The sequence below is a fragment of the Podarcis vaucheri genome (assembly GCF_965113315.1).
Source record: "Podarcis vaucheri genome assembly, chromosome: 3".
In the NCBI taxonomy this organism is placed as follows: Eukaryota; Metazoa; Chordata; class Lepidosauria; order Squamata; family Lacertidae; genus Podarcis; species Podarcis vaucheri.
The window spans coordinates 1,465,899-1,491,554 of NC_138761.1; the positions used below are offsets into that span (position 1 = coordinate 1,465,899).

General features: G+C 49.4%; 1 protein-coding gene and 1 long non-coding RNA gene across 9 annotated transcripts in view; one reads left to right on the forward strand and one right to left on the reverse strand.

Annotated features, from left to right (window-relative positions):
* Nucleotides 1-25,656, forward strand: part of LOC309529773 — a 405,398-nt gene that overhangs the window by 342,222 nt on the left and 37,520 nt on the right. The window lies entirely within an intron of this gene.
* The window catches only part of DTNB (dystrobrevin beta), a 114,372-nt gene that overhangs the window by 78,303 nt on the left and 10,413 nt on the right, over nucleotides 1-25,656 (reverse strand). For all 8 annotated transcript variants that reach the window (XM_082217603.1, XM_082217609.1, XM_082217608.1 and 5 more), the window contains exons 2-6: nucleotides 19,959-20,026; nucleotides 18,769-18,849; nucleotides 15,416-15,629; nucleotides 13,456-13,541; nucleotides 149-303 (exon numbers count right to left, since the gene is read on the reverse strand). In XM_082217603.1, coding sequence (XP_082073729.1) covers nucleotides 149-303; nucleotides 13,456-13,541; nucleotides 15,416-15,629; nucleotides 18,769-18,849; nucleotides 19,959-20,025 — 603 coding nt within the window. In that variant the 5' untranslated portion in view covers nucleotide 20,026. The remainder of the gene's footprint in view (nucleotides 1-148; nucleotides 304-13,455; nucleotides 13,542-15,415; nucleotides 15,630-18,768; nucleotides 18,850-19,958; nucleotides 20,027-25,656) is intronic.

Sequence of the window (25,656 nt, forward strand, 5' to 3'; positions counted from 1 at the left end):
TGTGTTTTTTCTTTTCTTTTTTATGTTTAATGTCTGTATTTTTGTATTTTATAACTTTGTATCTTTTTTGTCTTTTCTATTCTTTTAAAAAAAACCTCTTTTATTGTCAAAACCTAATAAAATATTATAAAAAAACCAAAAACTGTACCTGCTGGGAGAAACACGTCCGCACAGAGTTTTCTGTGTACCCAAAGGAAGGTCCTTCAAACACAGCTGTAGGAAGTTTCAGAACCTCTCTCAGAAACTGGTCAAACTTTGGAAATATCATCAGGCCGTTGGAATCCGACATCTGAGAGAAGATATCTAAAAAACGCAAATCAAATTCGGATTAACTGTAAACGCTGCCCTTGTGGAAAGGACACAACAAATACATCTACTTTTTGGAACCAGGAAGAATTACCTACGATTGAAGAATGGAGAATGAAATTAATGGAATACGCAGAACTTGATAAATTAACAGGAAGGATCCGGAACAGACGAGACCAGAGATTCACTGAAGACTGGATTAAATTTACAGATTATATGAAAAGTATATGTGATGACCAGATAACGTTTGTAAGCTTTCAGGAAGCTCTGCGAGAATATATGGTAGAAATATTGTTTTAAAAATAAGGTAAATTAAGATATTATTGTAGTGCAATATTAAATTAAGAAATGTGCAAGAAGTGATTAAGACGGAGAATTATCAGACATGTTGATGGAAGTAAAAAAAAAAAGACGTTGGTGATAAATTGGATGTTTTGTTTTGTATAGTTTTATATTGGAAAACTAATAAAAATATATATTTAAAAAAACCCAATTACATCTACTTTTAAATTATTTCATGGCGGGGGGAGGCAATGTTTGCACCACAAGACTTTAAATAGGCTGTCAATGGCTCCTGGTCATGAACAGCCAGAGACAGGCGTTCTTCTGAATACCAGCTGTTGGAAACCATAGAGGGAAAAGTGCTCTTGTGTTCGGGTCTTGCTTGTGGGTTTTCCACAGGCATCTGGCTGGCCAATGGGAGAACAGGAGGCTGGACTACAGGGGCCATTGGTCTGATCCAGCAAACTCTTCTTATGTTCTTCGTATACACCTTTCTATCACCCCCCCCAAAAGCAAGTGACTTTTTGTCTTCTGTGCACTGAGAATTTCCCTCTAAACATGACAGGCCAATTTCTTCTTGGAGGAGGGGATAACACCTTTAGCAAGATTTCTAAACTTCTTTTAAAAAAGGGACTTGCCTTCTTAATCCTTTGATGCACCTCTGTCAAGTACTCCTGGAGGAGTGGCAGAAAGGAATTAACCGTTGTCAGGGGTTCAGAAGCAGAGACGCAGAGAAGGGTGGAAACAGAGAGCGAGGGGGAGGAAGCCGAAGGGAGAATGAGTGATGATGACGACCCGAGATCTCCAAGCCTAAGCAGTGAGTCAGAGGATTCCCAAAAGGGAGCCCCAGTGAGCAGAGCAAGGGGGGGATCCGGGGGGACACCCCAGGAGGAAGGGAACAGAGGAGATTCAGAGAGCAGCAGCTGGAAGTCGGGACCCACGCTCATAACTGAGGGCGGCAGCAGCTGGAAGTCGGGACCCACGCTCAAGACTGAGAGCAGCAGGGAGGAAGGTAGCCAGGCATCGGGTTCCGGAGGCTGTCAGCAGGAGGGAGGGCACGAGTCAGGGGTGGTCACGCCCTCCTCAGAGAGCGAGGCAACGGTTAAGAGGAAAGTAGAGAGTTGGGCGCGCGCGCCAAGTTCAAATGCAGCGGAAGCTGGAGCAGTAAGCAGCCCGGAGAGTGAGCCAGGTCCTAAAGCCCGCCGCAAGGAGGCAGAAGGATCAGGGGGGTCAGCGTCAGAGGAGAGTAGAAGGGAGGAGGCCCAGGGGGGCAGAAGGACCCAGAGACGTAGGGAGAGGCGAAGGAGGTGGAGCAAGGCTAGGGTATTAAGCTGGTGTGCAAGAGGCGGGGACTCAGACGGGTCTTCGCCGACCTAGAGCAGAAGGTGTAGAGCTGCACGCTGCAGTTCGGAAATGAAACCTGTAACTCAATAAAGACTCTTTTAAAGTGGACGCTGTGTGGCATGGTCCTATGTGAGCTGGGACCTGGTAGCAGCTCTGACAGTAAGACCCGTCTCAGCAAAGCTTCAGAAACCTGAAACCTCGCAGCGGGAGCAGAAGCCGCTAGGGGAGGAAGAGGGGTGTCTGCAAGCGAGCTCACAAAGGTTAGCAAGATGACGGAAGAACAGAGGATCTCCGCGCTGCAAGAGGCAGTGACCCAGTTGTCCTCAGAGGTATTGGCTTCCAAGAAACGGGAGGAGGAGACTACAGCCGCCTACAGAGACCTACACGCCAGGTTTGAAATGCTTGTTAAGCAAGGGCAACCGGGACCCAGACCGGAGGGCGTGGGATTGGCACGGAGAGCAGGAGGGCTTGTGGCTCACTTCGATGGGACTTTGCAACAGTACCCTAATTTTAGAGCAGACGTAATGTGCGCACTGCAACTGCTGGCAAAAGACTTTAGAGATGAGGAAGAGAAGGTGGGGTTCATATTGTCCCATTTGCATGGGGATGCCAAAGCCTGGCTGCGCAATTTGTGGAGGGATAAAGATCCGGCGCTTCAGAATGCAGATGCCTTTATCAAAGCGATGGATGCGTGTTTTTTGTCTACTATTGATGTGGATCTTGCCAGACGGGAGATTCATGGACTAAAACAAGGGAGGGCGAGCGTCCGGCAGTATCACGCCCGATTTTTTGCGCTGGTCAGTGCTTTAGAATGGGATCGGGATTCGCCCCCTGTCAGAGACCTCTTCTGGGAGGGTCTAAGTTCAGCGGTTAAGGATGAAATTGCAAGGGGGGAGAGGCCCCGAAGCACGCAGGAGGTGGTCCAAAGGGCGCTGACTGTGGGGGTGAGGCTGGAAGAACGTCCATGGTGCAGAGATGAAGGACGTGGAGGGCGCGAAGCAGCGAGAAGTTTCTCTTTCGTTCCGAGGGAAGCAGCGCGTGCGCAATCCACACCTCCGCCAGGAGGGGGAGGGGAACCGATGGAGGTTGGAGGTGCAAGGGCTCAGTCAGCAGCCAGAGCCCTAGCACCGGCAGCAGGGAAAGCGAAGCCTCCTAGAGGGAACAGGAAGTGTTACATCTGCGAGGATCCAGGCCATTTGGCGAAGGAGTGTCCCCGGAGGCTCCACAAGCACACTGCAGCCTCAGCAATGGTGACTGCAGCAACGCAGCAAGGAGAACCACAGCAGGGAAACGACGATGTCTGGCTGGAGACGGAGGCACTGGGGCCCAGCCAGACGCATCTGTGAAGCAGTCCCCAGCAATCTTGCAACCCACGGATCCCCTCCCACCCAAACCAGTAGTGCAGCTCACAGCATCTCTCCAGCTACCCGACGGCGTCACTATCGAAGTGCCGCTTTCTGTGGATTCTGGAAGCAACGCAGACTTTATAGCGCAGAGCTTTGTGGAGCAGCACGCTATACAGCTATTGCCTGCCACTCTGCCCCTGCAAGTCGTCACAGTGGATGGCAGAGAGTTGCTAGGGGGGCAGGTGGTGAAGCAGACGCCACCGATGGTGATGCGCCTTGGCAACCACAGGGAAGTCATCAGTTTTAATGTCACCCAACTGTCGGACACGCCCATTGTGTTGGGCATGAGTTGGCTGGACAGGCACAGTCCGACACTGGCTTGGTACCAGAGACAACTGATCTTCGGCTCCTCTTATTGCGCAGAACACTGCATCCTGCCCCGACGGGAGGGAGAGGAGGAGGAATCACAACTGCAGTTGGGAACGTTGCAAGCGGTCCCCCACAAATACGCGAGCTTTTTGGAGGTCTTCTGCGAGAAGGAGGCGGACAAGCTACCCCCTCACCGGCCATATGACTGCAAGATTGACCTCCTACCGGGGGCGACGCTGCCGAAGGGGCGGCTATACTCCATGTCTGAAGATGAAATGCAGGAACTCAAACAGTTCATCGAGCATAATCTGGAGCGTGGCTTCATCAGAGAGTCCAAGGCAGTGGGGGGCAGTCCCGTTTTCTTCGTGAAAAAGAAAGACACGCCCCAAAAAAGACTAGTTGTGGACTACCGCCTTTTGAACCAGATGACCAAACCGTCTGATTACCCCATGCCCAGGATTGACGACCTCCTCGCGACGGTGCGCAAGGGACGCGTGTTCACCAAGTTGGACCTGCGAGGGGCGTACAATCTCATCCGCATGCGGGAGGGCGATGAGTGGAAGACGGCCATGTTCACACCGCTGGGCACCTACGAATACAGAGTTATGCCCTTTGGATTACAAAATGGCTCTCACTGTTTTCAAGCTTTTATGCATCACGTGTTGGAGGGACTCCTCTACAAGACATGCGTCTGCTTCCTGGATGACATCCTGATTTTCTCTGACTCGCAGCAAGCTCACGACCGAGACGTGAGGGAGGTGCTCAGCAGGTTGCAACAACATAGACTGTACGCCAAGCTGGAGAAGTGCCAGTTCGACACGACGGAGGTGGATTTCCTGGGATACAAGTTGTCGGACAAGGGGATAGCCATGGACAGCACCAAGGTTCGTGCGGTATTGGATTGGAAAAGCCCGCGCAACCGGAAGGAGGTCCAGCGGTTTGTCGGCTTCGCCAACTTCTATCGCAAGTTTATCAAGGGGTTCGCGATGCAGACGGCAGCAATTACGGACACGCTCAGCTCCAAAAAAAAGAAATTCATCTGGACGGAGCAGGCGGAACAGTCCTTTCAAGCGCTCAAGCATCTCTTCGCATCGGAGAAGCAACTGCTGCATATCGACCCCAGTAAACCGTTGAGGGTAGAGACAGACGCGTCAGACAGAGCCGTGGGAGCTGTCCTGCTGCAGCGAGACCCGCAGGGGGTGTGGCGGCCGGGAGCGTTCTACTCCAGAAAGCTCAGCAAGTCGGAGCAGAACTACACCATCTGGGACAGGGAGTTGCTGGCCATTCATGCAGCTTTCAAGGCGTGGAGGCACTTCCTAATCGGCGCCAAGCACACGGTGCAGGTCTGCACGGACCACAAGAATCTGGAGCACTGGCGCACGGCTCAGTTCCTGAACCAGAGGCAGATACGTTGGGCGGAGTTCTTTGCTGACTTCAATTTCCGAATAGAGTACGTCCCAGGCGACACCAACATCATGGCGGATGCACTGTCCCGAAAACCGCAATACCTAGAAGAGGTGACGCCAGCGGCGGCCATGCACATCTTCGCACCGACGGCGTGGGCGTGTGCCTCAGCTACAGTAGACCTGGATGCGGTGCGACGTGCATTGCGGGACGACTCATTCGCGCAAGACAAGATGGCGGAACTGCTCAGAGGCACGGCTTCCACGGACGAGTTCCAGGTGCGGGACGGCTTGCTCCTACGCAAAGGGGCTGTCTATGTACCAGGAGACGACCTTCGCGCCAAGGTACTGCAACAGTTGCACGACGCACCCACGGCCGGTCACTTTGGCACAGAGAAAACGATGGAATTAGTCGCGAGAGACTTCTGGTGGCCCAGGCTGAGAGGAGAGGTCGCGGACTACGTCGCGAGGTGCGACACCTGCCAGAGGGCCAAGCCGGTACACAGACCACCGGCGGGACTGTTAGAACCGCTGCAAACACCGTTTGAACCGTGGGAGAGGGTGGCCCTGGACTTTGTGACGGATTTACCCAACTCGAGAGGCAAGACAGCTGTGCTAGTGGTGGTGGACTTGTTCACCAAGATGGCACATTTCATTCCGTGTGCGAAGGTGGCCACGGCGGAACAAACCGCCAAACTGTTCATAGATCACGTGTTCAAAGTGCATGGCCTGCCACGGTCTATCCTGTCCGACCGCGGACGCCAGTTCATCTCGTCTTTCTGGCAGAAGCTGATGGGTTTTCTAAATGTCAAGGTCAATCTGGCATCAGCAAGACACCCGCAGACCAACGGGCAAGCAGAGAGGGTCAATGCCATCATGCAGCAGTACCTGAGATGCTATGCCAATCAACAGCCTGCGACGTGGGTGGATTACCTGCCGCTAGCCGAGTTCGCTTACAACAACACGAAGCACGTGTCCACAGGAGTGACGCCGTTCTTTGCCAACAATGGGAGGAATCCCAGAACCTTCCCGGGACTGGAGAGAGTGGGGGAAGGAGAACCACAGACGGCGGACGCGTTCGCGTCAGAGCTGCAGGCGGTCCACGATCAACTCAGACGGCAGCTGGAGCTAGCTAAGCACGCCTACAAGGTGCAAGCTGACAAGCACAGGCGGGTTGGCGAAGTGATCCAAGTGGGAGACTGGGTCTGGTTGGCAGCCCACGCAGTGCCGACCAGGTCGCTTGCCAAGAAGAAGTTGGGGCACAAGCAGATCGGTCCGTACCAAGTCGAAGCGCAGATCAACCCGGTAGCCTTCCGACTGGCGCTGCCGGAGGGTTCCAGAATGCATCCGGTGTTCCACAGGTCGGTGCTCACTCCCTACAAGGCACCTCACAGGTTCCAGGAGCCAGGGACGGCGCCAAGTCCGCTCCGGGAACGGACGGAGACGCGGGAGGTGAAGCACCAGGACCACATCAACGAGGTCACGGAGATTTTGGACTCCAGATGGGGGGAAGAGGGAGTCGAATACCTCTTAGCCAGAGAGGGCACCCGGGCCAGCGCCAATAGCTGGGTACCAGACTACGCTTTGGAGGAACCCCTGCTCAAGGACGAGTTTCATGCCCTCTTCCCACACAAACCCATGCCAGCGAGCTTCTTCGACGACTGGTTGTTCACACCCACACTTTCTTCCAGCACGTTCCATGGATTCGACTCAGAAGGGGAACCCGCACGGAGCACCCGTTCCCCAGAAGGTTCACCGGCAGGTTCGGTATCAGGCAACTCGTATTGGTGGGACGATCGACCAGAGGAGCGATGGCGCAGGAAGTGGCTGGAGATGCCAGGTCGAGCGACCGACGCAGAGACTGACATGGACGTGTTCGGGGAGGACCTCGGGTTCGAGCACGGCGGTACAGAGATGGAAGAGCAACGAGTCAACGTCGACGACCGCGAGGGGGAAGACTCGGAGGTCTTCAGTTGGCGGCCACCCGCGGGGAGCGACCTGTATCCAGCATTCCCTCCCATGATGATGGAGCGCCCAGCACCCACACCTGACAGCGGGGAGGGGGGAAGGGGGGGCTTCGAGGGGGGGATGGATGTCAGGGGTTCAGAAGCAGAGACGCAGAGAAGGGTGGAAACAGAGAGCGAGGGGGAGGAAGCCGAAGGGAGAATGAGTGATGATGACGACCCGAGATCTCCAAGCCTAAGCAGTGAGTCAGAGGATTCCCAAAAGGGAGCCCCAGTGAGCAGAGCAAGGGGGGGATCCGGGGGGACACCCCAGGAGGAAGGGAACAGAGGAGATTCAGAGAGCAGCAGCTGGAAGTCGGGACCCACGCTCATAACTGAGGGCGGCAGCAGCTGGAAGTCGGGACCCACGCTCAAGACTGAGAGCAGCAGGGAGGAAGGTAGCCAGGCATCGGGTTCCGGAGGCTGTCAGCAGGAGGGAGGGCACGAGTCAGGGGTGGTCACGCCCTCCTCAGAGAGCGAGGCAACGGTTAAGAGGAAAGTAGAGAGTTGGGCGCGCGCGCCAAGTTCAAATGCAGCGGAAGCTGGAGCAGTAAGCAGCCCGGAGAGTGAGCCAGGTCCTAAAGCCCGCCGCAAGGAGGCAGAAGGATCAGGGGGGTCAGCGTCAGAGGAGAGTAGAAGGGAGGAGGCCCAGGGGGGCAGAAGGACCCAGAGACGTAGGGAGAGGCGAAGGAGGTGGAGCAAGGCTAGGGTATTAAGCTGGTGTGCAAGAGGCGGGGACTCAGACGGGTCTTCGCCGACCTAGAGCAGAAGGTGTAGAGCTGCACGCTGCAGTTCGGAAATGAAACCTGTAACTCAATAAAGACTCTTTTAAAGTGGACGCTGTGTGGCGTGGTCCTATGTGAGCTGGGACCTGGTAGCAGCTCTGACAACCGTGAAACTTATAAGGTTTGACACAAGCCAACCTAACACAGCTGTACTTGAGTGGAGAATGGAAGAACTATTCACCTGTATCTAGAATGAAGTTAAGAGGAAATCAGAACGCCAAATAGTCCTGAAAGCACAGCGCACAAAGCTTTGAGAACAGGAGCTCCACATGTGGAAGGATCAAGGCGGCGATGGTGAAGCATCTTGGCTCTGCTGGTGGTGGAGCGGAGGGGAAAGACAAGCCAAATGCAACACTTCTTCTATGAAGGAGGAGGATGAAGAAAAAGGACCTTCTGCGCGCTAGCTGCCAAAACGTTCTTGTTGAGACAATAATATAATAATAATAATTTATTGTTTATACCCCGCCCATCTGGCTGGGCCTCCCCAGCCACTCTGGGCGGCTTCCATAAAAACCAAAAATACAATAAAATATCACACGCTAAAAACTTCCCTGAACAGGGCTGCCTTAAGATGTCTCCTGAATGTCAGGTAGTTGTTTATCGCTTTGACATCTGCTGGAAGGGCGTTCCACAGGGCGGGCGCCACTACCGAGAAGGCCCTCTGCCTGGTTCCCTGTAGCTTTGCTTCTCGCAATGAGGGAACCGCCAGAAGGCCCTCGGCGCTGGACCTCAGCGTCCGGGCAGAATGATGGGGGTGGAGACGCTCCTTCAGGTATACTGGACCGAGGCCGTTTAGGGCTTTAAAGGTCAGCACCAACACTTTGAATTGTGCTCGGAAACGTACTGGGAACCAATGCAGGTCTTTCAAGACCGGTGTTATATGGTCTCGGCGGCCGCTCCCAGTCACCAGTCTAGCTGCCGCATTCTGGATTAGTTGTAGTTTCCGAGTCACCTTCAAAGGTAGCCCCACGTAGAGCGCATTGCAGTAGTCCAAGCGGGAGATAACCAGAGCATGCACCACTCTGGCGAGACAGTCCGCAGGCAGATAGGGTCTCAGCCTACGTACCAGATGGAGCTGGTAAACAGCCGCCCTGGACACAGATTTAACCTGTGCCTCCATGGACAGCTGTGAGTCCAAAATGACTCCCAGGCTGCGCACCTGGTCCTTCAGGGGCACAGTTACCCCATTCAGGACCAGGGAATCATCCACACCTGCCCGCCTCCTGTCCCCCAAAAACAGTACTTCTGTCTTGTCAGGATTCAACCTCAATCTGTTAGCCGCCATCCATCCTCCAACCGCCTCCAGACACTCACACAGGACCTTCACTGCCTTCACTGGTTCTGATTTAAAAGAGAGGTAGAGCTGGGTATCATCCGCATACTGATGAACACCCAGCCCAAACCTCCTGATGATCTCTCCCAGCGGCCGCATGTAGATGTTGAAAAGCATGGGGGAGAGGACAGAACCCTGAGGCACCCCAGAAGTGAGAGCCCAGGGGTCTGAACACTCATCCCCCACCACCACTTTCTGAATACGGCCCAGGAGGAAGGAGCGGAACCACTGTATAACAGTGCCCCCAGCTCCCAGCCCCTCAAGACGGTCCAGAAGGATGCTATGGTCGATGGTATCGAACGCCGCTGAGAGATCCAGCAGAACTAGGAAACAGCTCTCACCTTTGTCCCTAGCCCGCCGGAGATCATCAACCAGTGCGACCAAGGCAGTTTCAGTCCCATGATGAGGCCTGAATCCCGACTGGAAGGGATCCAAATGGTCCGCTTCTTCCAGGCGTGCCTGGAGTTGTTCGGCAACCGCTCGCTCAATCACCTTGCCCAGGAATGGAAGATTTGAGACTGGGCGATAGTTGGCCATCGTGGCCGCATCTAAAGATGGTTTTTTAAGAAGCGGTTTAATAACCGCCTCTTTCAGCGGGTCTGGGAAGGCTCCCTCACGGAGGGAAGCATTCACCACCCCACGAAGCCCATCGCCCAGTCCTTCCCGGCTAGCTTTTATAAGCCAGGATGGGCAAGGATCCAGGAGACAGGTGGTTGGTTTCACTCGTCCAAGCAGCCTGTCCACATCCTCGGAGGTAACAGATTGGAATTGATCCCACTCAACTTGACTAGACAGAACTCTAGCACTCTCCCGCCCCGGCCCTGCTCCCACGGTGGAGTCTACTTCTTCCCGAATCTGAGCGATTTTATCTGCAAAAAACTTTGCAAAATCATTGCAGGAGAACATGTGGCCCGTACTGGGCCCTGATGTTGCAGGTGGTTCCGCTAAATTGTGAACCACCTGAAAAAGTCTCCTGCTGCTGTTTTCTGCAGATGCAATAGAGGCGGTGAAGAAATTCTTCTTCGCCGTCGCTATCGCCACTTGGTAGGCTCGACGTTGAGCTCTAACCTGTGTCCGGTCAGATTCGGAATGAGTTATCCGCCACCGGCGCTCTAGCCGTCTCAACGATTGTTTCATTGCCCTCAGATCCGTGGAAAACCACGGGGCTGTCCGGGCTCCATGCAATCGGAGAGGGCGCTTCGGAGCCAAACAGTCAATAGCCCTGGTTAACTCCACATTCCAGCGGGCCACCAGGGAATCAGCTGAAAGGCCATCAACATGGGATAAAGCATCCCCTACCACTCTCTGGAAACCATTTGGATCCATTAAGTGGCGGGGGCGGACCATCCGAATTGGTCCCACCTCCCTGCAGAGGGGATGGGTCGCAGAGAAGTCCAGTTGCACCAGGAAGTGATCTGACCATGGCACTTCTTTCGTTTCGCTTTTACTTAGTGTCAGATCACCAACATCCATAGAGGTAAACACCAGGTCCAAGGCATGTCCACGGCTATGGGTTGGGCCAGACTTATTCAGGGACAGCCCCATGGAGGCCATGCTTTCCACGAAGTCCCGAGCGGCCCCTTGTAAGGTCGTGTCGGCATGGATGTTAAAATCCCCTAGGACGACCAAGCTAGGTGTCTCCAGGAGAACATCCGCCACGACCTGAAGCAGCTCGGGCAGGGAATCCTTGGCGCAGCGGGGAGGTCGGTACACCAAAAGGAATCCTGTACTGCCCCTATTGCCCAACTTCCAGAACATGCACTCAGAAAACTGGGTCTTCCCAATAGGACGCCTGGTGCAAACTAATGACTTCCTAAAAATCACTGCAACCCCCCCTCCCCGCCCACATGACCTGGGTTGCTGTGCGTAAGAGAAACCTGGTGGACAAGCAGCGGCAAGGACAGGCCCATCTGCTTCATCCAACCAAGTCTCTGTTACACATGCCAGGTCAAATCCTCCATCCATGATCAAGTCATGGATGGCAGTGGTCTTATGAATCATTGACCTGGCATTGCACAGCAGCACCTTCAGGTCATGTGGGTATCCCTTGCTGATTCTAGTATCCATCCGGTCAGGACCAGACCCGGAGGCAGGGATAGTCCTCAGACAACGACTAAACCTGCCTCCTCTGTAATGATGCTTAGAAATGCTGGTGTGAATTTTAATCTGCTAACTTCTTATATGTTTTAATGTACAGTGGTACCTTGGTTTATGAACTTAATCCATTCCGGAAGTCCGTTCTTAAACCAAAGCGTTCTTAAACCAAGGCACACTTTCCCATAGAAAGTAACACAAAATGGATTAATCTGTTCCAGACTTTTAAAAACGACCCCTAAATCAGCAATTTAACATGAATTTTACTATCTAACAAGACCACTGATCCATAAAATGAAAGCAATAATCAATGTACTGTACTATAAAATAAATAAAACAGTGTTCATAATCCAAAAAGTTAGTTAACTAGGCTGTTCGTAACCCGAGGTACCACTGTATTGTAATTTTTTCCTTATTTTATGGCTTTGTAATTTTGTAATCCCCTTTGAGGTTTTTGACACTCAAATGGTGTATACATTTCATGAAATTAATAAGCAGCAGGCCAGGAACTTGTAGGTTCTACAATCAGAAGGACTGTAAGAGAGCGAGGAAAGTTGATCAGGGCAAAGAGAAGCCAGGATGTCTGCTAGTTAAGCAGACAAATTGTGGATGACATAGTGGAAACAGATCATCAAGAGCACACCCAGCCAGAGCAGAAAACAAGGCTCCTTTTGACCAATACTTCAGATGGACAGCCCCTGGCCACCGCCTGATCCTGTCAGCCTTGTTCCCTGGCTGCCTCTGATCTCAAGAAGCACCGAAACAGAAGCTCCAGTCTGGAGGGGCAGCGTGAGCTCATCGGGGGCCAGAAAAGCCCAAAGAGGGGGTTCAAGGAGAGGCATCCAGCCTGACTGTCAGGAAGCGTGAGGAAGAAGATCTTGAGTGCTGCTGAAGGGCAGCTGAGTCAGCAGTTATCTAATGTGAAATTATTTTCAATGCTAGGAAAAGAGGAGAGGGAAGATCAGCCTGATTTTGAACCCCAGGCATCAAAACGTTTCAGGCTGACCCTGTCTGGGAATTTTATTCTTGGGGAGAAAATTAGCACCACAGTATTGCTGGACGCGGCTGGCGCTGTGGGTTAAACCACAGAGCCTAGGACTTGCCGATAGAAGATCAGCGGTTCGAATCCCCGCGGCGGGGTGAGCTCCCGTTGCTCTGTCCCAGTTCCTGCCAACCTAGCAGTTCGAAAGCACGTCAAAGTGCAAGTAGGTACCCCTCCGGCGGGAAGGTAAACGGCGTTTCCGTGCGCTGCTCTGGTTCGCCAGAAGTGGCTTAGTCATGCTGGCCACATGACCCGGAAGCTGTACGCTGGCTCCCTTGGCCAATAAAGCGAGATGAGCGCCGCAACCCCAGAGTTGGCCGCAACTGGACCTAACAGTCAGGGGCCCCTTTACCCCTTTACCTATTGCATTGTATTTTAATTTTATTTTAAAGTGGGGTGGGGGGAACAGAAAGCCCAGGATAAAAAATGATGCCTGCAGTGCCTACTGGAACTCCTAGTGCACAGCCAGGAAGAAGTTATTTATACACACCCAAGGACAGAAAGGTGCTAGGAACCAAGTCAAGTACTGCTCTCCAGCAGGTGTGCCGCAAACTGAGCAGGCAGAGTCAGTTATTTGCAAAAGGACACTCAGGGATTGGCAGGAGAAAGCAGAGCCAAGTCCCCGGGCGAAAGAGGCTTAGGGGGGCGTCAAATGGAAGACGGCGACGAGAGAAACTCTGGTGGGCTGGAACTGGGAAAAGTGAAGGGTTGCGGCGGCCAAGGCAGCAGAAGAGAGGCCTGCCCAGAGCGGGAGAACAGCTGACTCCCATTCACCAGGGAAACCCCCAAAAATGTTCCCAGTCAGCACCAGGCCTTCCGGAAGGCAGATCCAGCAGGCAAGACCAAGGAGAGAAATGGCAGGCACTCTCCCCTGCCCCACATTGCTACTCTCAGCTGAGCCTCAAGTCTTCAGAGAAACGTTTTTCTCATTCTCACATAACTCCAGTGATACTTGTGCTCAAGGGACTGATCCAGCAACTTGATTCAGCAGACTCTTCCTGCACTCTTGTTACTGAACAGGTAAGCAGAAGAACACAAAACAAAGGATAGCTTCTACAGCTGATGGGGGGGCATTTTTTTTTACTTTTAAGGACAGGATAATGCAGTATCCTTCCACCTATCCTGAATTATCTCCTTAAAATACTCACATCTCAACTTGTCCAGAATCTTCCCACCGCACATGGTTGCCAACATGGCTTTTATGGAAAACACCGTCAACTTTCCGTGGCCCTCACTGTAAAAAAACAAACTGCAGTTCAATCAATCAATCAATCATTTTATTTTTATGCTACCTCTCCAAAGCTAAAACCATGCTCAGGGCAGCTTGCAACCCAGACGCTGCACGTTGTGGCAGGAGCAAGTCTATGATCCATTCATGCACAGACACAATTTATTCAGCAGGACAACACAAAAGCAACATTCAGGAAGTGTCCAAGAAGGAAAATTGCCCCACATTTTCCTGGCTGGTCATGGGGTGGAACATCTTATACAAGATGTGGGGGGGAGAGAGAATCATAGAATCATAGAATCATAGAGTTGGAAGAGACCACAAGGGCCATCGAGTCCAACCCCCTGCCAAGCAGGAAAGAGAGGGAGAGAGGGAGAGGGAGAGAGAGAGAGAGAGAGAGAGAGAGAGAGAGAAGGCTTCCGTTAGCTGCGCCCAACAGAGGTTATCGAAATAATGAGATGTGCTGAGATGTTTTTGCCTGCATCCATGCTGTCAAACACAATTCTATTGCCATAAAGGAAAGGGGCATGCTTTTCAAACACTCCTAGCAGAATGAAGATGCACAAAGGTCCTCGGCCATTGACACGCAATTATCCTAAGAGGATGGCAGAATGCTTTCCACCTGAGCAAAACAAGAGGCCTTTTGATAAGAGACGCCTCTTCTGCACTGACTGGGCTACTTTGTACACATAGGAAGGCTATAAAAGAAAAAGGACTCCCAAGAATGCTATCAGCCCCCAAGTCTCAAAACATTAAGTAAACAGATCTCGTGATACATTATTGTACTTCCACCACGACACAACTTGTCCTCCTCTGGTCTACAAAGTCTTCTGCCTCCCAACTGCAACCATTGAGGAGGAAGAGGAGCAGATTCTACCTGAGAGGGCAGCTGCAGAAAGACAGAGAGCTCCCAGCCAAAACACCAGCAGAGTCTTCCCTGCCAGTAAAACCAAGTTTTCCATCTCTCTTGCCCACGAGCGCACACTGTTCCAACACGCACAGCAGAAAAACGTCAACAGCTGCCAGCCAGGTGAAATGAAGCAAAGCCTATCTTGAGGAGTTTTTGGCTCTCCTGCTCTTGGCTGGGATTAGAGGCTTACACATTGCTCCACAATGGCCTAAAACTGGGGATGAGGTTGATTACTGGAGATTCACAAGTGAAACTGCTGCTTCACCTTCATGTTCAGCCCCAAGGAAAGAGGCCAAAGGGACTAGGAAGGGGTAGGGCTGGTACCCACAACTGGGTACAACATGCTCTCCCCTGCAGTAGCACAGAACGTGTAACTTGGGCGTGCAACTCCATGGGGAAACGTTAGCTCGAGCCAGCCTTTGGCAACAACCGCTGCAGCAATTTCCATGCCCCCAGCAGCTTGTGTAAAAGCACCTTTGGAGAGAGGTTGCGAGGAAGGCTCCTTTTAGCCTCATGGAATTGGATTGCGCGATTTAAAAAATGTAGTTTTTGAATCCACACATTCAGGTGGAAAAACCCCCATCACCCTCTATAACCTTTCAATTGGTCAGATTTCTTGGCGTGTGGAATCCAAAACTGAGCAACGGGGTTTGAAGTGTGTGTGTGCTGCAGGGTCACGTCCTGGGCCCATGCTCACTTTGCAGCAGGAACATTCGCTCCGCTTTTAATTGCTGACAGAGCAGATGACTACAGCACATGAGCTCACAAATCTGTCTGGATCTGCAGCCTGAAGGAACACCGAGACACCACAGGGGGATAAACCACCTTGCTCAAAGAAGGGCTCTGAGGATGAAAGACGGGTGTGATTCTCTGTCGAGGGCCAACACCTGCTCTAGCCCAGGGCTCTGCCCCAGCCCACACAGTGGCCACCGGGAAGCAACGCAGCCTGGAGGAGATAGAAGCCCCTGACCTGTCATATGCTGCTATCATGAAGTTGAGGAGAAGGCTGATGGATTGCTCCACGCTGATCTGGTGAGTAGAAGGAAGGCGTTTGTTCAGCTGGTAGTAGATGGAGGAAATGATGGTTTCTAATCGAGACACATTGATCTCCGTGTTGTGATCCAATGTGTTAAGGCCATTATCTCGGAAGGCTTCAATCATATTCCAGATATCCACAAGGTGAACTGGAAGAGAAAGGGGAAAGACAAGTTTTACAGTGGTGCCCCGCAAGACGAATGCCTCGCAAGACGGAAAACCCGCTAGATGAAAGGGTTTTCCGTTTTTGAGCTGCTTCGCAAGACGATTTTCCCTATGGGCTTGCTTTGCAAGACGAAAACGTCTTGCGAGTGTTCGCTCCCCCCCCCCTTTTTCTAAGCAGCTAATAGCGTTTTAGCTGCTAGTCCGCTAAGCCTTTAATAGCCGCTAAGCCTTTAATAGCCGCTAAACCGCTAATAGCGCTAAGCCGCTAATAGGGTTGCTTCGCAAGACGAAAAAACCGCTAGACGAAGAGACTCACTGAACGGATTAATTTCGTCTTGTGAGGCACCACTGTACTCCTAACTGATGCAAGTTTGGCTGCGTTTTTATGAAGCATCCCTACCGTAAAACACAGTGACTTTTCCAGGAATTTCCTTCTACAGGCACAGCTCATGTGGGTGGCTGGCTGGACAGCTATCCTATCTGTTAGGGATTCCTTAGTTGCAGTTTGTGCATTGCAGGGGGTTGGACTAGATGACCCCTTGGGTCTCTTCAACTCTTATGAGTCTTTGTGCATTCTGCTAACTCTTCAGCCAACAGAGTCAAGCTGCTCTCTGCCAGCTTTCTCCAGGGGTTCCGCCAGTACTGTCAAATTACAGCTGAGGCTCCATGATTATCTGGGCATTTCTCTTCACAGTCTTAACTTGGCGTTGCAAGACTGAAATTCAGTTTACATGGCCAATCTTTGTGGCTGGCTGTCCAGGGTTGAGTGTAGACTTGCGCTTGCCTTATCGGTACACAAGGAAGAGGGGAAAGCCTGGCTGAGGAAAAAGTGGTGTGGGGAGAAACTGCACCCCCTCACCACCCCCAGTCAGCCTCCTTGGCCCCAGCACTGAGGCAGCATGAGCGTGGCCACGTGCAGAAGTATATTTTGGCAGACTGAGGATGCATTGCATCAACTTTGGGGGATGCATTCTGGCTAGGAAACAGGACTGAAATCCAGTAAGGTGAGTGGCACCCCTCCCCTCTTGGTTGCACTAAACAAGGCCAGACGCTGCAAATACAGCATCTTGTCTGGATTCAATAACTGGGCGTTGCTGCCCGCCTGCCTCCCCCAAACACAGTTCCCTTCTTGGTAAACCTAAAGCTAAGCCACAGTTGTTTGTTTTCCCATTACCAGATGTCCCCATAGTGCTGTTTCCACAGATACAGCAGCCCCTGGTGGCGAAACACAAAGAGAAGCCCCTTGAGAACAGCCAGGCTTTCCTTATTCTAACAGGGGAGGGTGGAGAGGGCGGGGGGCTGTTAGTCCACTGAACTCTGCTTGCAAGCAAGCGACTGCCCCCTTGCATGGAGTGGGGGGGGGAGATGGAGGATGGGCCAACCACCCAAGGGTGGGGTGTGGATGGCTCTCTTTAGCCTGGAGAAGAGGAGGTTAAGGGGTGATATGATAGCCATGTTCCAATATATAAAAGGATGTCACATAGAGGAGGGAGAAAGGTTGTTTTCTGCTGCTCCAGAGAAGCGGACACGGAGCAATGGATCCAAACTACAAGAAAGAAGATTCCACCTAAACATTAGGAAGAACTTCCTGACAGTAAGAGCTGTTCGACAGTGGAATTTGCTGCCAAGGAGTGTGGTGGAGTCTCCTACTTTGGAGGTCTTTAAGCAGAGGCTTGACAACCATATGTCAGGAGTGCTCTGATGGTGTTTCCTGCTTGGCAGGGGGTTGGACTCGGTGGCCCTTGTGGTCTATTCCAACTCTATGATTCTATGATTCTATAAGTGTGACACTCTCTAATGATCCACATGGAAGAGGGCAGGGTAGGGTCTTTCAGCTCCACTGGATCAGGGCCCCAACCCTTTACTTTCTACCCCAAATACAGCCATGCCACATGATGATCTTGCCATGGCCCTTGCATTCTCTAGGACATGATTCCCTGCTTCTTTTTTATCGCTTAGGTGACTTCCAGATGACATGTTGATTGAGCACTCATCCTGATTTGGTTACATGGCATCCTCTGTCTATTGAGCGAGTTGTTCTGATTCTTTTGTGTCGAGCGATTGTTATTCTGCACTTTCTGGGACGAGCAGGGGTTTGTTGCTCAGGCAGCCCAAGCCCACTTTAATTGTGTAACCTGAATTTCCCAGGATGCCACTCCATCTCTCCCACAAAATACTGGCTGTCTGGAAGAAGCCTCCTCATTCTTCGCTCTGCCACGTGACCCTGCCCAACAGACCCTTCCTGTGACATTTCCAAACTAACAAGAACGTGCTCAGTGCCAGAGAGTCCAATTACACACCCAGAGAGAGAGCTTCCTCCCAGCAGGCTGTTTCCTCCTCTCAACATCATTTCTAAGTCACACGGCCTTCTCCATGCCTCTTTTTTTAAAATAAATTTTTATTGTTTTTCCATACAATTATACATTTTTATCCAAATTTCAACAAATTGTCTCTTTTTGAACTTCCTTCAGCGTCTCTGAGAATCATCCATATTTTATCTTTAATTACACATTCCCTTCTTTCGTATTGCCATTAAACTTCCCTTCCCCCACTATTTCATATTAACAATACTTCTCGATTTTTACAGTGCCTCTTGAAATCCCACTAACGTTGTGTTCACATCACATACATTTTTCAGATAATCTACAAACCATGCCTCTTCAACACACCCCTCTCTTGCACATTGCCCTGTGGTTTATGCACAGCTACAACACTTTACTCCCGTCTGAACACTGCCCTTCACTTGGTCATTCAAGTTTTCTGTGTGTGATCTTCAAGCATGTACTTCAAAGCACCAGACTGTCCCCTGGCCAGAAGAAAGCACATCATGGGATCTTCCAAATAAAAGCTAGTCTTTGTGTGCTTCACGTGGATCAACAGGAGCACATCAGCACATGACAACAAGGACATTGTGCAAAGGAGGTGGAGGCACAGAAAGCTTTTCCCAGCTTGGCATTACCACTTTTAATTTTGTCTATCTTTCCCCAAACAATGCAAGGTTTGGGTTGATTTGTTCTTATTGTGAGCTGAGTCGGTGCAATACAGAGGAGTTTGTGCGAAGATAAATCTTGACATGTGCGCTTATCTAAGATGTTTCTACAGAGGGTGGAACTTTTCACTTACGATTACATCTTTTTTGCACAAATCTCAGTTTGCAGGCAGTCCGATACGTTGACAATCTGATGACGTCGAAGTTCTGAGCCCCTGTGAATTAGAAGCAAGAGAATTCTTGTCTTATAGTGGGAAGAGGCCTTGGATCACATCCCGGCACAGAATCCATTTCCCAACTGCACTTTTGGCCTAGTTTTCAAGACAGCTGGTAATTCTGTGTCAGAACTATTAATTTCCTTCACTTCCATTCTGAATCATTTCCTATGAAATAACTTAAAATAGCACAACAGTGAAAACATCAATAAAGCATATATAACACTACGTCATGCCCTATGCCAATCACCCACCCGCAGCCCCAATACTCCTCCAATCAGTGGATGACCATTTGTGGTGTTTTTGTTGGACCTCAAAAAGGTCTTGCCCAGGTGTGCATTCTGGAGTTCTTACCTGCTAAACATTATAACAATTCATACACTTAAAAACAAACAAACGTTTTCACAGGAACATTTAACTAACCTGTTTCTGTGATTGCCTTTAGAATGTTGATTAAACAATATTTTTGTTCTAGTAATGCTTTAAAAATAATCTATCAGTATTTGAGCAATAAAGGAATCCTGTCCTTTAAGGCCCCACGACATGTTGGCAAACAGCCTCAGAACCTTGCCTCTCTCTCTCTCTCTCTCTCTTTTCTCATTTTTGCAGCTACACTTGGCAATGCCAGCAGCCTCCCCCTAGATGGCATTTCCCCAAGTATCTCAAGGAAAATGGTCAGGGATGGAAACTGAGGATCAAGCATGGAACAGGGAGCTGGATCCCCAAAAGCTGAGAGCTAACGTAGACCCTCGTCCCCAGAATTCAACCGATGCTTCATTAGGGTGTCATGGGATGTGAGATGAGGTAACCACTAGATGTTATTTGAAGACTGAAACGTGTAAACGTATAAGCTTCACAAACACCCCTGGTCTTTGAAATGTGACACCCCAAAACTCTCAAGTGGAACCAATTTAGTTAAAAATTATTATTATTAAAATAAAAAACCCATGTTATTAAATATTCTGTTTTACAATTTCAAATAAACATTTTACAAACTTTAAAATATCCAGCGACTTCTCTTCTCTTTCCATGGTTCATTTTAACATGCTTTCAAAAGACTGCAGAATGTTATTTTGTGAAGTTGTCAGCTACAACAGAGTTCCACTTACTCATTTCCATAAATAGCTGCCTCTTCTCCGCCATCGTTCTCCTCCTCTTCCCGCTCTCCTCAATCATCCTAAAGACACAAAGTGAGAGGTTCAGCCCCATTGACTTCTCTAGCTAAGCCAGCCTGCAGGGGGTTCGTGAAGTTTCCCTATTCATCTGATCTAGAAAGTCACACAGGAAACAGCGAATAGAAACCACTAGGCAAAGTGAACCACGCCAATTACTTTGGTAGTCTGAGAGCTGGGATGTATGCAGAGCAGGGGGGGGGGGAATGCTAGCAAGATAAAGAAACCTCCTCCTGCAATTTTGTTTTAAATACAGACCCAGGTACAAGTGGGAAAGAAGAGGGCAACTTTATTTTGCAAAACAGGCTGACAGGAGTGAGATGGTTGCTTTTGCTTTAGGAAATAAAAATGACACTAAAAACTTCTGCCACCTCCGTTTTGCAAACAGCGCTGACTTAGAAACAGGCAGCTCTCCATTGTGGCTCCTTCTCCAGCATTGTGTCTGAGTAATACTGATGATTCCCTTGCTTATGCTAAGTTAGTCCTCCACGTCAGCCACCAGAAAAGCTACTGGGACGACAGCATTTTTGCATTTGTTTGCAAGGTCTACATTGAAAGTGCAGGAGGTTTCAATGGGAGCAGGTGTGCAGCTCCTCTCCCACTGCCCTGGAGGAGCAAAACCTTTTCTTTCCATTCGGGACAACTTTATCACATGAAGCCCAGGAGTGGAATTCCTATTTTCATGGAAGGAATGTTTTTGCAAAACAAAACAAAAAAACCTGTTTGGCTATGAACATATGGTCTGCTTGGCCTCTCCCACTGATTTCGCTGCTCAGTCAGTTCTCTGAAAGACGACTATCAGCAGGATCAGTGGAGTCGTGCGATGCTCCTTAGATATGGCAAAGAAGAACTAGCCTTGCCTTTTCTGTCCAGTTGCCTTTCACAGAAGTCCTGGTATTCTAAACAGTAGTAGCAGCAGCCTAAGAGTTTTTGGAATGCTAAATTTAAAAAGATAATGCAAATTCTTTCCTCGTTATTTTTCTGATGTAAGAAATCAGATGGGGAAAAGTAAGTTGCATGTCAAAATGGAAATGTAAGGTAGAAGTACTGGTACGGGAAGGGGCTGATGGAAGCGTGCCCTATGACTTCTGCCTCGGAAGGCAGGATTAGCTAAAATAATTTGAAAAGTTTAAAAGTCACATGCCTGGGTAGCCTTACTGGTGATCCCAGGGAGGCATCATAGTTTAATAAATAATAATAATAATAATTTATTATTTATACCCCGTCCATCTGGCTGGGTTTCCCCAGCCACTCTGGGCGGCTTCCAACAAAACACTAAAATACAATAACCTATTAAACATTAAAAGCTTCCCTAAACAGGGCTGCCTTTAGATGTCTTCTAAAAGTTTGGTGTTTATTTTTCTCTTTGACATCTGGTGGGAGGGCGTTCCACAGAGTAGGTGCCACTACTGAGAAGGCCCTCTGCCTGGTTCCCTGTAACTTGGCTTCTTGCAGCGAGCGAACTGCCAGAAGGCCCTTGGCACTGGACCTCAGTGTCCGGGCAGAATGATGGAGGTGGAGATGCTCCTTCAGATATACTGGACCGAGGCCGTTTAGGGCTTTCAAGGTCAACACCAACCCTTTGAATTGTGCTCAGAAACGTACTGGGAGCCAGTGTAGGTCTTTCAAGACCAGTGTTATATGGTCTTGGTGGCCACTCCCAGTCACCAGTCTAGCTGCCGCATTCTGACTTAGTTGTAATTTCCGGGTCACCTTCAAAGGTCGCCCCACATAGAGCGCATGGCAGTAGTCCAAATGAGAGATAACCAGAGCATGTTTACTGGGGCAAGGGTGCCACACCAAGGAGCTGCTCTCTTGGCCAATACTACAGGACCTATTTTAACAGGTTTCGCTCTTCTTGGAGCTCATCAGCTGTAGGTAACGGCCTATTTTGCAATACTTTCTCAACGGGAATGTGATGATCGGATGGTCAGGAACACGGAGCACGATTTGCCTCTAAGCCCTACTCAACCCCACCTTCCAAGGACACAATGTATTACAACATGCATTATCTCTGAAATCTGAGATAGCTGTTGTCCAACATCTGATGTGCAAAAATTAAAATTATAAAAACCAGCTGGCCAGATTCCTGGCCAGGTGTAGGCGGAAACAGCTGCCTGGCCACATTTGCCACTGGTTTGTGTCTGAGACTCTTAGTGGCAGGTGTGCGCTCCTTTTGAATAAGAACTCAGGGACCAGGTCATCAGCTTCTAACACAGCTTTAGCATGTGATATAAGATAGCAAGGTAAGCATCATTAAGTTCAACAGGAATTCCTCCCAGGTAAATCTCTCTCTCTCTCTATATATATATATATATATCTGCAGTCTGTCTGCCTGTCTGTCTTTCTGTCTTATTTATTTATTTTAGTAGTAGATAGGTAGCTGTGTTGGTCTGCCATAGTCAAAATAAAAAAAATTCCTTCCAGTAGCACCTTAAAGACCAACTAAGTTAGTTCTTGGTATGAGCTTTCGTGTGCATGCACGAAATCTGAAGAAGTGTGCATGCACACGAAAGCTCATACCAAGAACTAACTTAGTTGGTCTTTAAGGTGCTACTGGAAGGAATTTTTTTATTTATTTTAGTTGCCCTTACTAACCCAAAATCCTTAGTTATTTGAATGCAATCGACAATACTAGGCAATTACAATTCTATATACACTTAAACTCTTTGTCTGCATTAGATTCCTTGGCCTTCTACAGCATGTGAAATAAACTGACCGCTATGTTTGGAAATACATACAGCAAAACACACATACACACCCCAAGCTCGGAAAAAGTTGTTTCAATCTGTACATACCTTTTGTTCTCCTAAGTCAGAGGAAGAGAAATCCTTTTGGCCGGTAGGCCAAATCTTAATCTCCTCAACCTCTTGTGGACCAAGTTTGACAACCACCTGATATCATAGTGACATCAGGAGATACTGAACTTAGAAGCCCCAGTTGTCAGGATTTCAAAGTGCAGGTTTGAAGGAGAACCATGGAAGTTGTTGGAAAGCCCTGTGCTGCGCTTTGAAGACCCAACAACCAAGTCTGCAAAACGTAGCACTGGGAGGGAAAAGAGGCTTCCATGGTTAAACGGAAACTATGTCCCTTTCCTTGAGCAAGGCATGTTCCTACCACCAGTGAGCTGAGAGGTGGCTGGGTGGGATCATGCTTTGCTCCAGAAAAGAGACAACCAGGAGCTCACTTTAAGCTCTTGATTTTCCTTTGAAGCCCTGCCCTTACCTGCCCACATTTGATGTCAGGTCTAGTGTCAAGTGTAGGGCAGGCAGGTGTGGCTTCCTGGAGATGACTTGGTGAGCCAAATGGGGAGGTCTGCTGGGCCAAGTCTGGCCTGCAGGCATGAGGTTCTCCACCGATGGTCCTAAGGGTGGGGTAATCAGAGGGACAAAAACAGAGACAGCTGATGGTTCAGAAACCAATTAGGATAAAGCCTGAGATGGTAGTATTTTCATGGACATATCATCTAACGTGATAAGAGTCCAAAAGAGCATTGTGCAGAGTTCAAAACTTTAATAATAAGGCTTTGCCATCCCCTCTTCCTCACTGCAGTCACCTGTGTCCTTGGCAAAAGCCCCTCCCAAGGATTAGGAGGAGCACCAGGAAAGGTTTGGGACGTGGCCTGCAGGCTGCAGATGAACACTGAAGGAGATACCTCTGGCACAAAAGGAAACATATTCTACCCACACAAGCACCTTTTGCATCCACGCCAATGTTGAGCTCAACAATATCCAGATTCCAGACACTCCTTGATGCACCGATCTCTCAGGCTGGATGCAGACCTCAGGCTCCTTCCACCACACAAGAGCGGAAAGCGCCATGCATCCCTTTGCCACCTCAGCTAAACAAAGGTTGCAGGTTCTTGGTGTTGCATTTTGAAGGTGGCAATTGTATAGAGGGCACACTGCCTATAACATTTATACCCTGACTTTCAACATTTACAGGACAATTTACAGATGGATGGATTTTTGCCCATTCCAATAAACTTCCTTTTCTGGTATTGGAAATGAAAGATGATTAATGAGTACATTTGTAATTGTTGTTTGAATAAAAGTGATGCAATTACACTTTTTAATTCCATATATATGTACCATACAGTATTACTTTTATATTTTATATGCATTTTATATTCTTAAACTAAACTGAGTTTAGCTCTAATAGGAAAGATATTTCAATATTTCCCAAAATATATGTTTTCCAAGGCTTTATCTGGTGGACTTATCCCTAAGGTTCCCCCTTCAGCCATATCAGCCAAGTATCAAAATAACTCTGCTTTCTACTTTTCATAGTACAGCAGCCACACAGCTCTGGAAAACAAGGCAAAGCTCCTACAACTGTACATTTTTTAATGGAATTACATGAGAATAGAGTAATGACTGCTGAGATTTCACTGTTTTACAATGTTTTACTCATTTTACCGTTTTAAATTATTTTGCTGCCTAGCAAAAACATAGGAAATTGAACAGGATACAACAGATACCTAGGATTGTACCCATTTCTCTGCATGCTTAGATCTGCTGTCACAACTGGCAATTCTATTTCTTCCCCATATGTCCCCCCAAAATATACCCTGGAGGGTACCCCAACCCTCCAGAGCAGATTTTGAGGGAGGGCTGCAGAGCACAGGAGAGGAAGTGTCAGTCTGTGGCCCCAGTGAAGCACAGATCACACTGGCTTAGTCCACAAAGTAACCAAAATGTTTTACACTGGACAAAAGTTTTTTATTCATCAGCCGGAGGGGGGGGGGGGACACAGCACGACTCTGATGCGACTTTGCAAATTTAGATTTGGAGACACACACACACAGACACAGACATCACATTATTTTGACAAGCTTCATTATTTCGCCAGAGAGAAAAATTACAGAGATTCAAATTTGGAGTTCAAGTTGGCTGACGACAGACATAAATTTCCACACCCTCAGGAGTGCCTCTGTGCTGTAACTCAAAGTTAACCAATCCAGATACATGTACAGTGGTGCCCCGCAAGACGAATGCCTCGCAAGACGGAAAACTCGCTAGACGAAAGAGTTTTCCGTTTTGGAGGTGCTTCGCAAAATGAATCTCCTATGGGCTTGCTTCGCAAGATGACAATGTCTTGCGAGTTCCTGCGGGGGTTTTTTCCTTCCCCCCCTTTTTCTAAGCCGCTAAGCCGCTTATCAGCTGATCCGATAAGATGATAAGCCGCTAAAAGCCGCTAATAGCCGCTAATCTGCTAATCCGTCAATGGGCTTGCTTCGCAAGACGAAAAAACCGCTAGACAAAGAGAATCATGGAACGGATTCTTTTCGTCTTGCGAGGCACCACTGTACCTTGGTTCCTGAACGGCTTAGTTGCCAAACAAATCAGCTCCTGAACATTGCAAACCCGGAAGTAAGTGTTGCGGTTTGCGAACATTTTTCGGAAGCCGGATGTCCAGTGAGGCTTCCGCTTGAGTGCAGGAAGTTCCTGGAGCCAATCGGAAGCCGCGCCTTGGTTTTCGAATGGTTTTGGGAGTTGAATGGACTCCTGGAACGGGTGAAGTTCAAGAACCAAGGTACCACTGTCCTATGCTGGACATTTAGCATTAAACTTGCACTTAGCATGTCACTATGGCTCCTGTTCACCTTATCTAGGACAAAGCAGAAGGGAGAAAA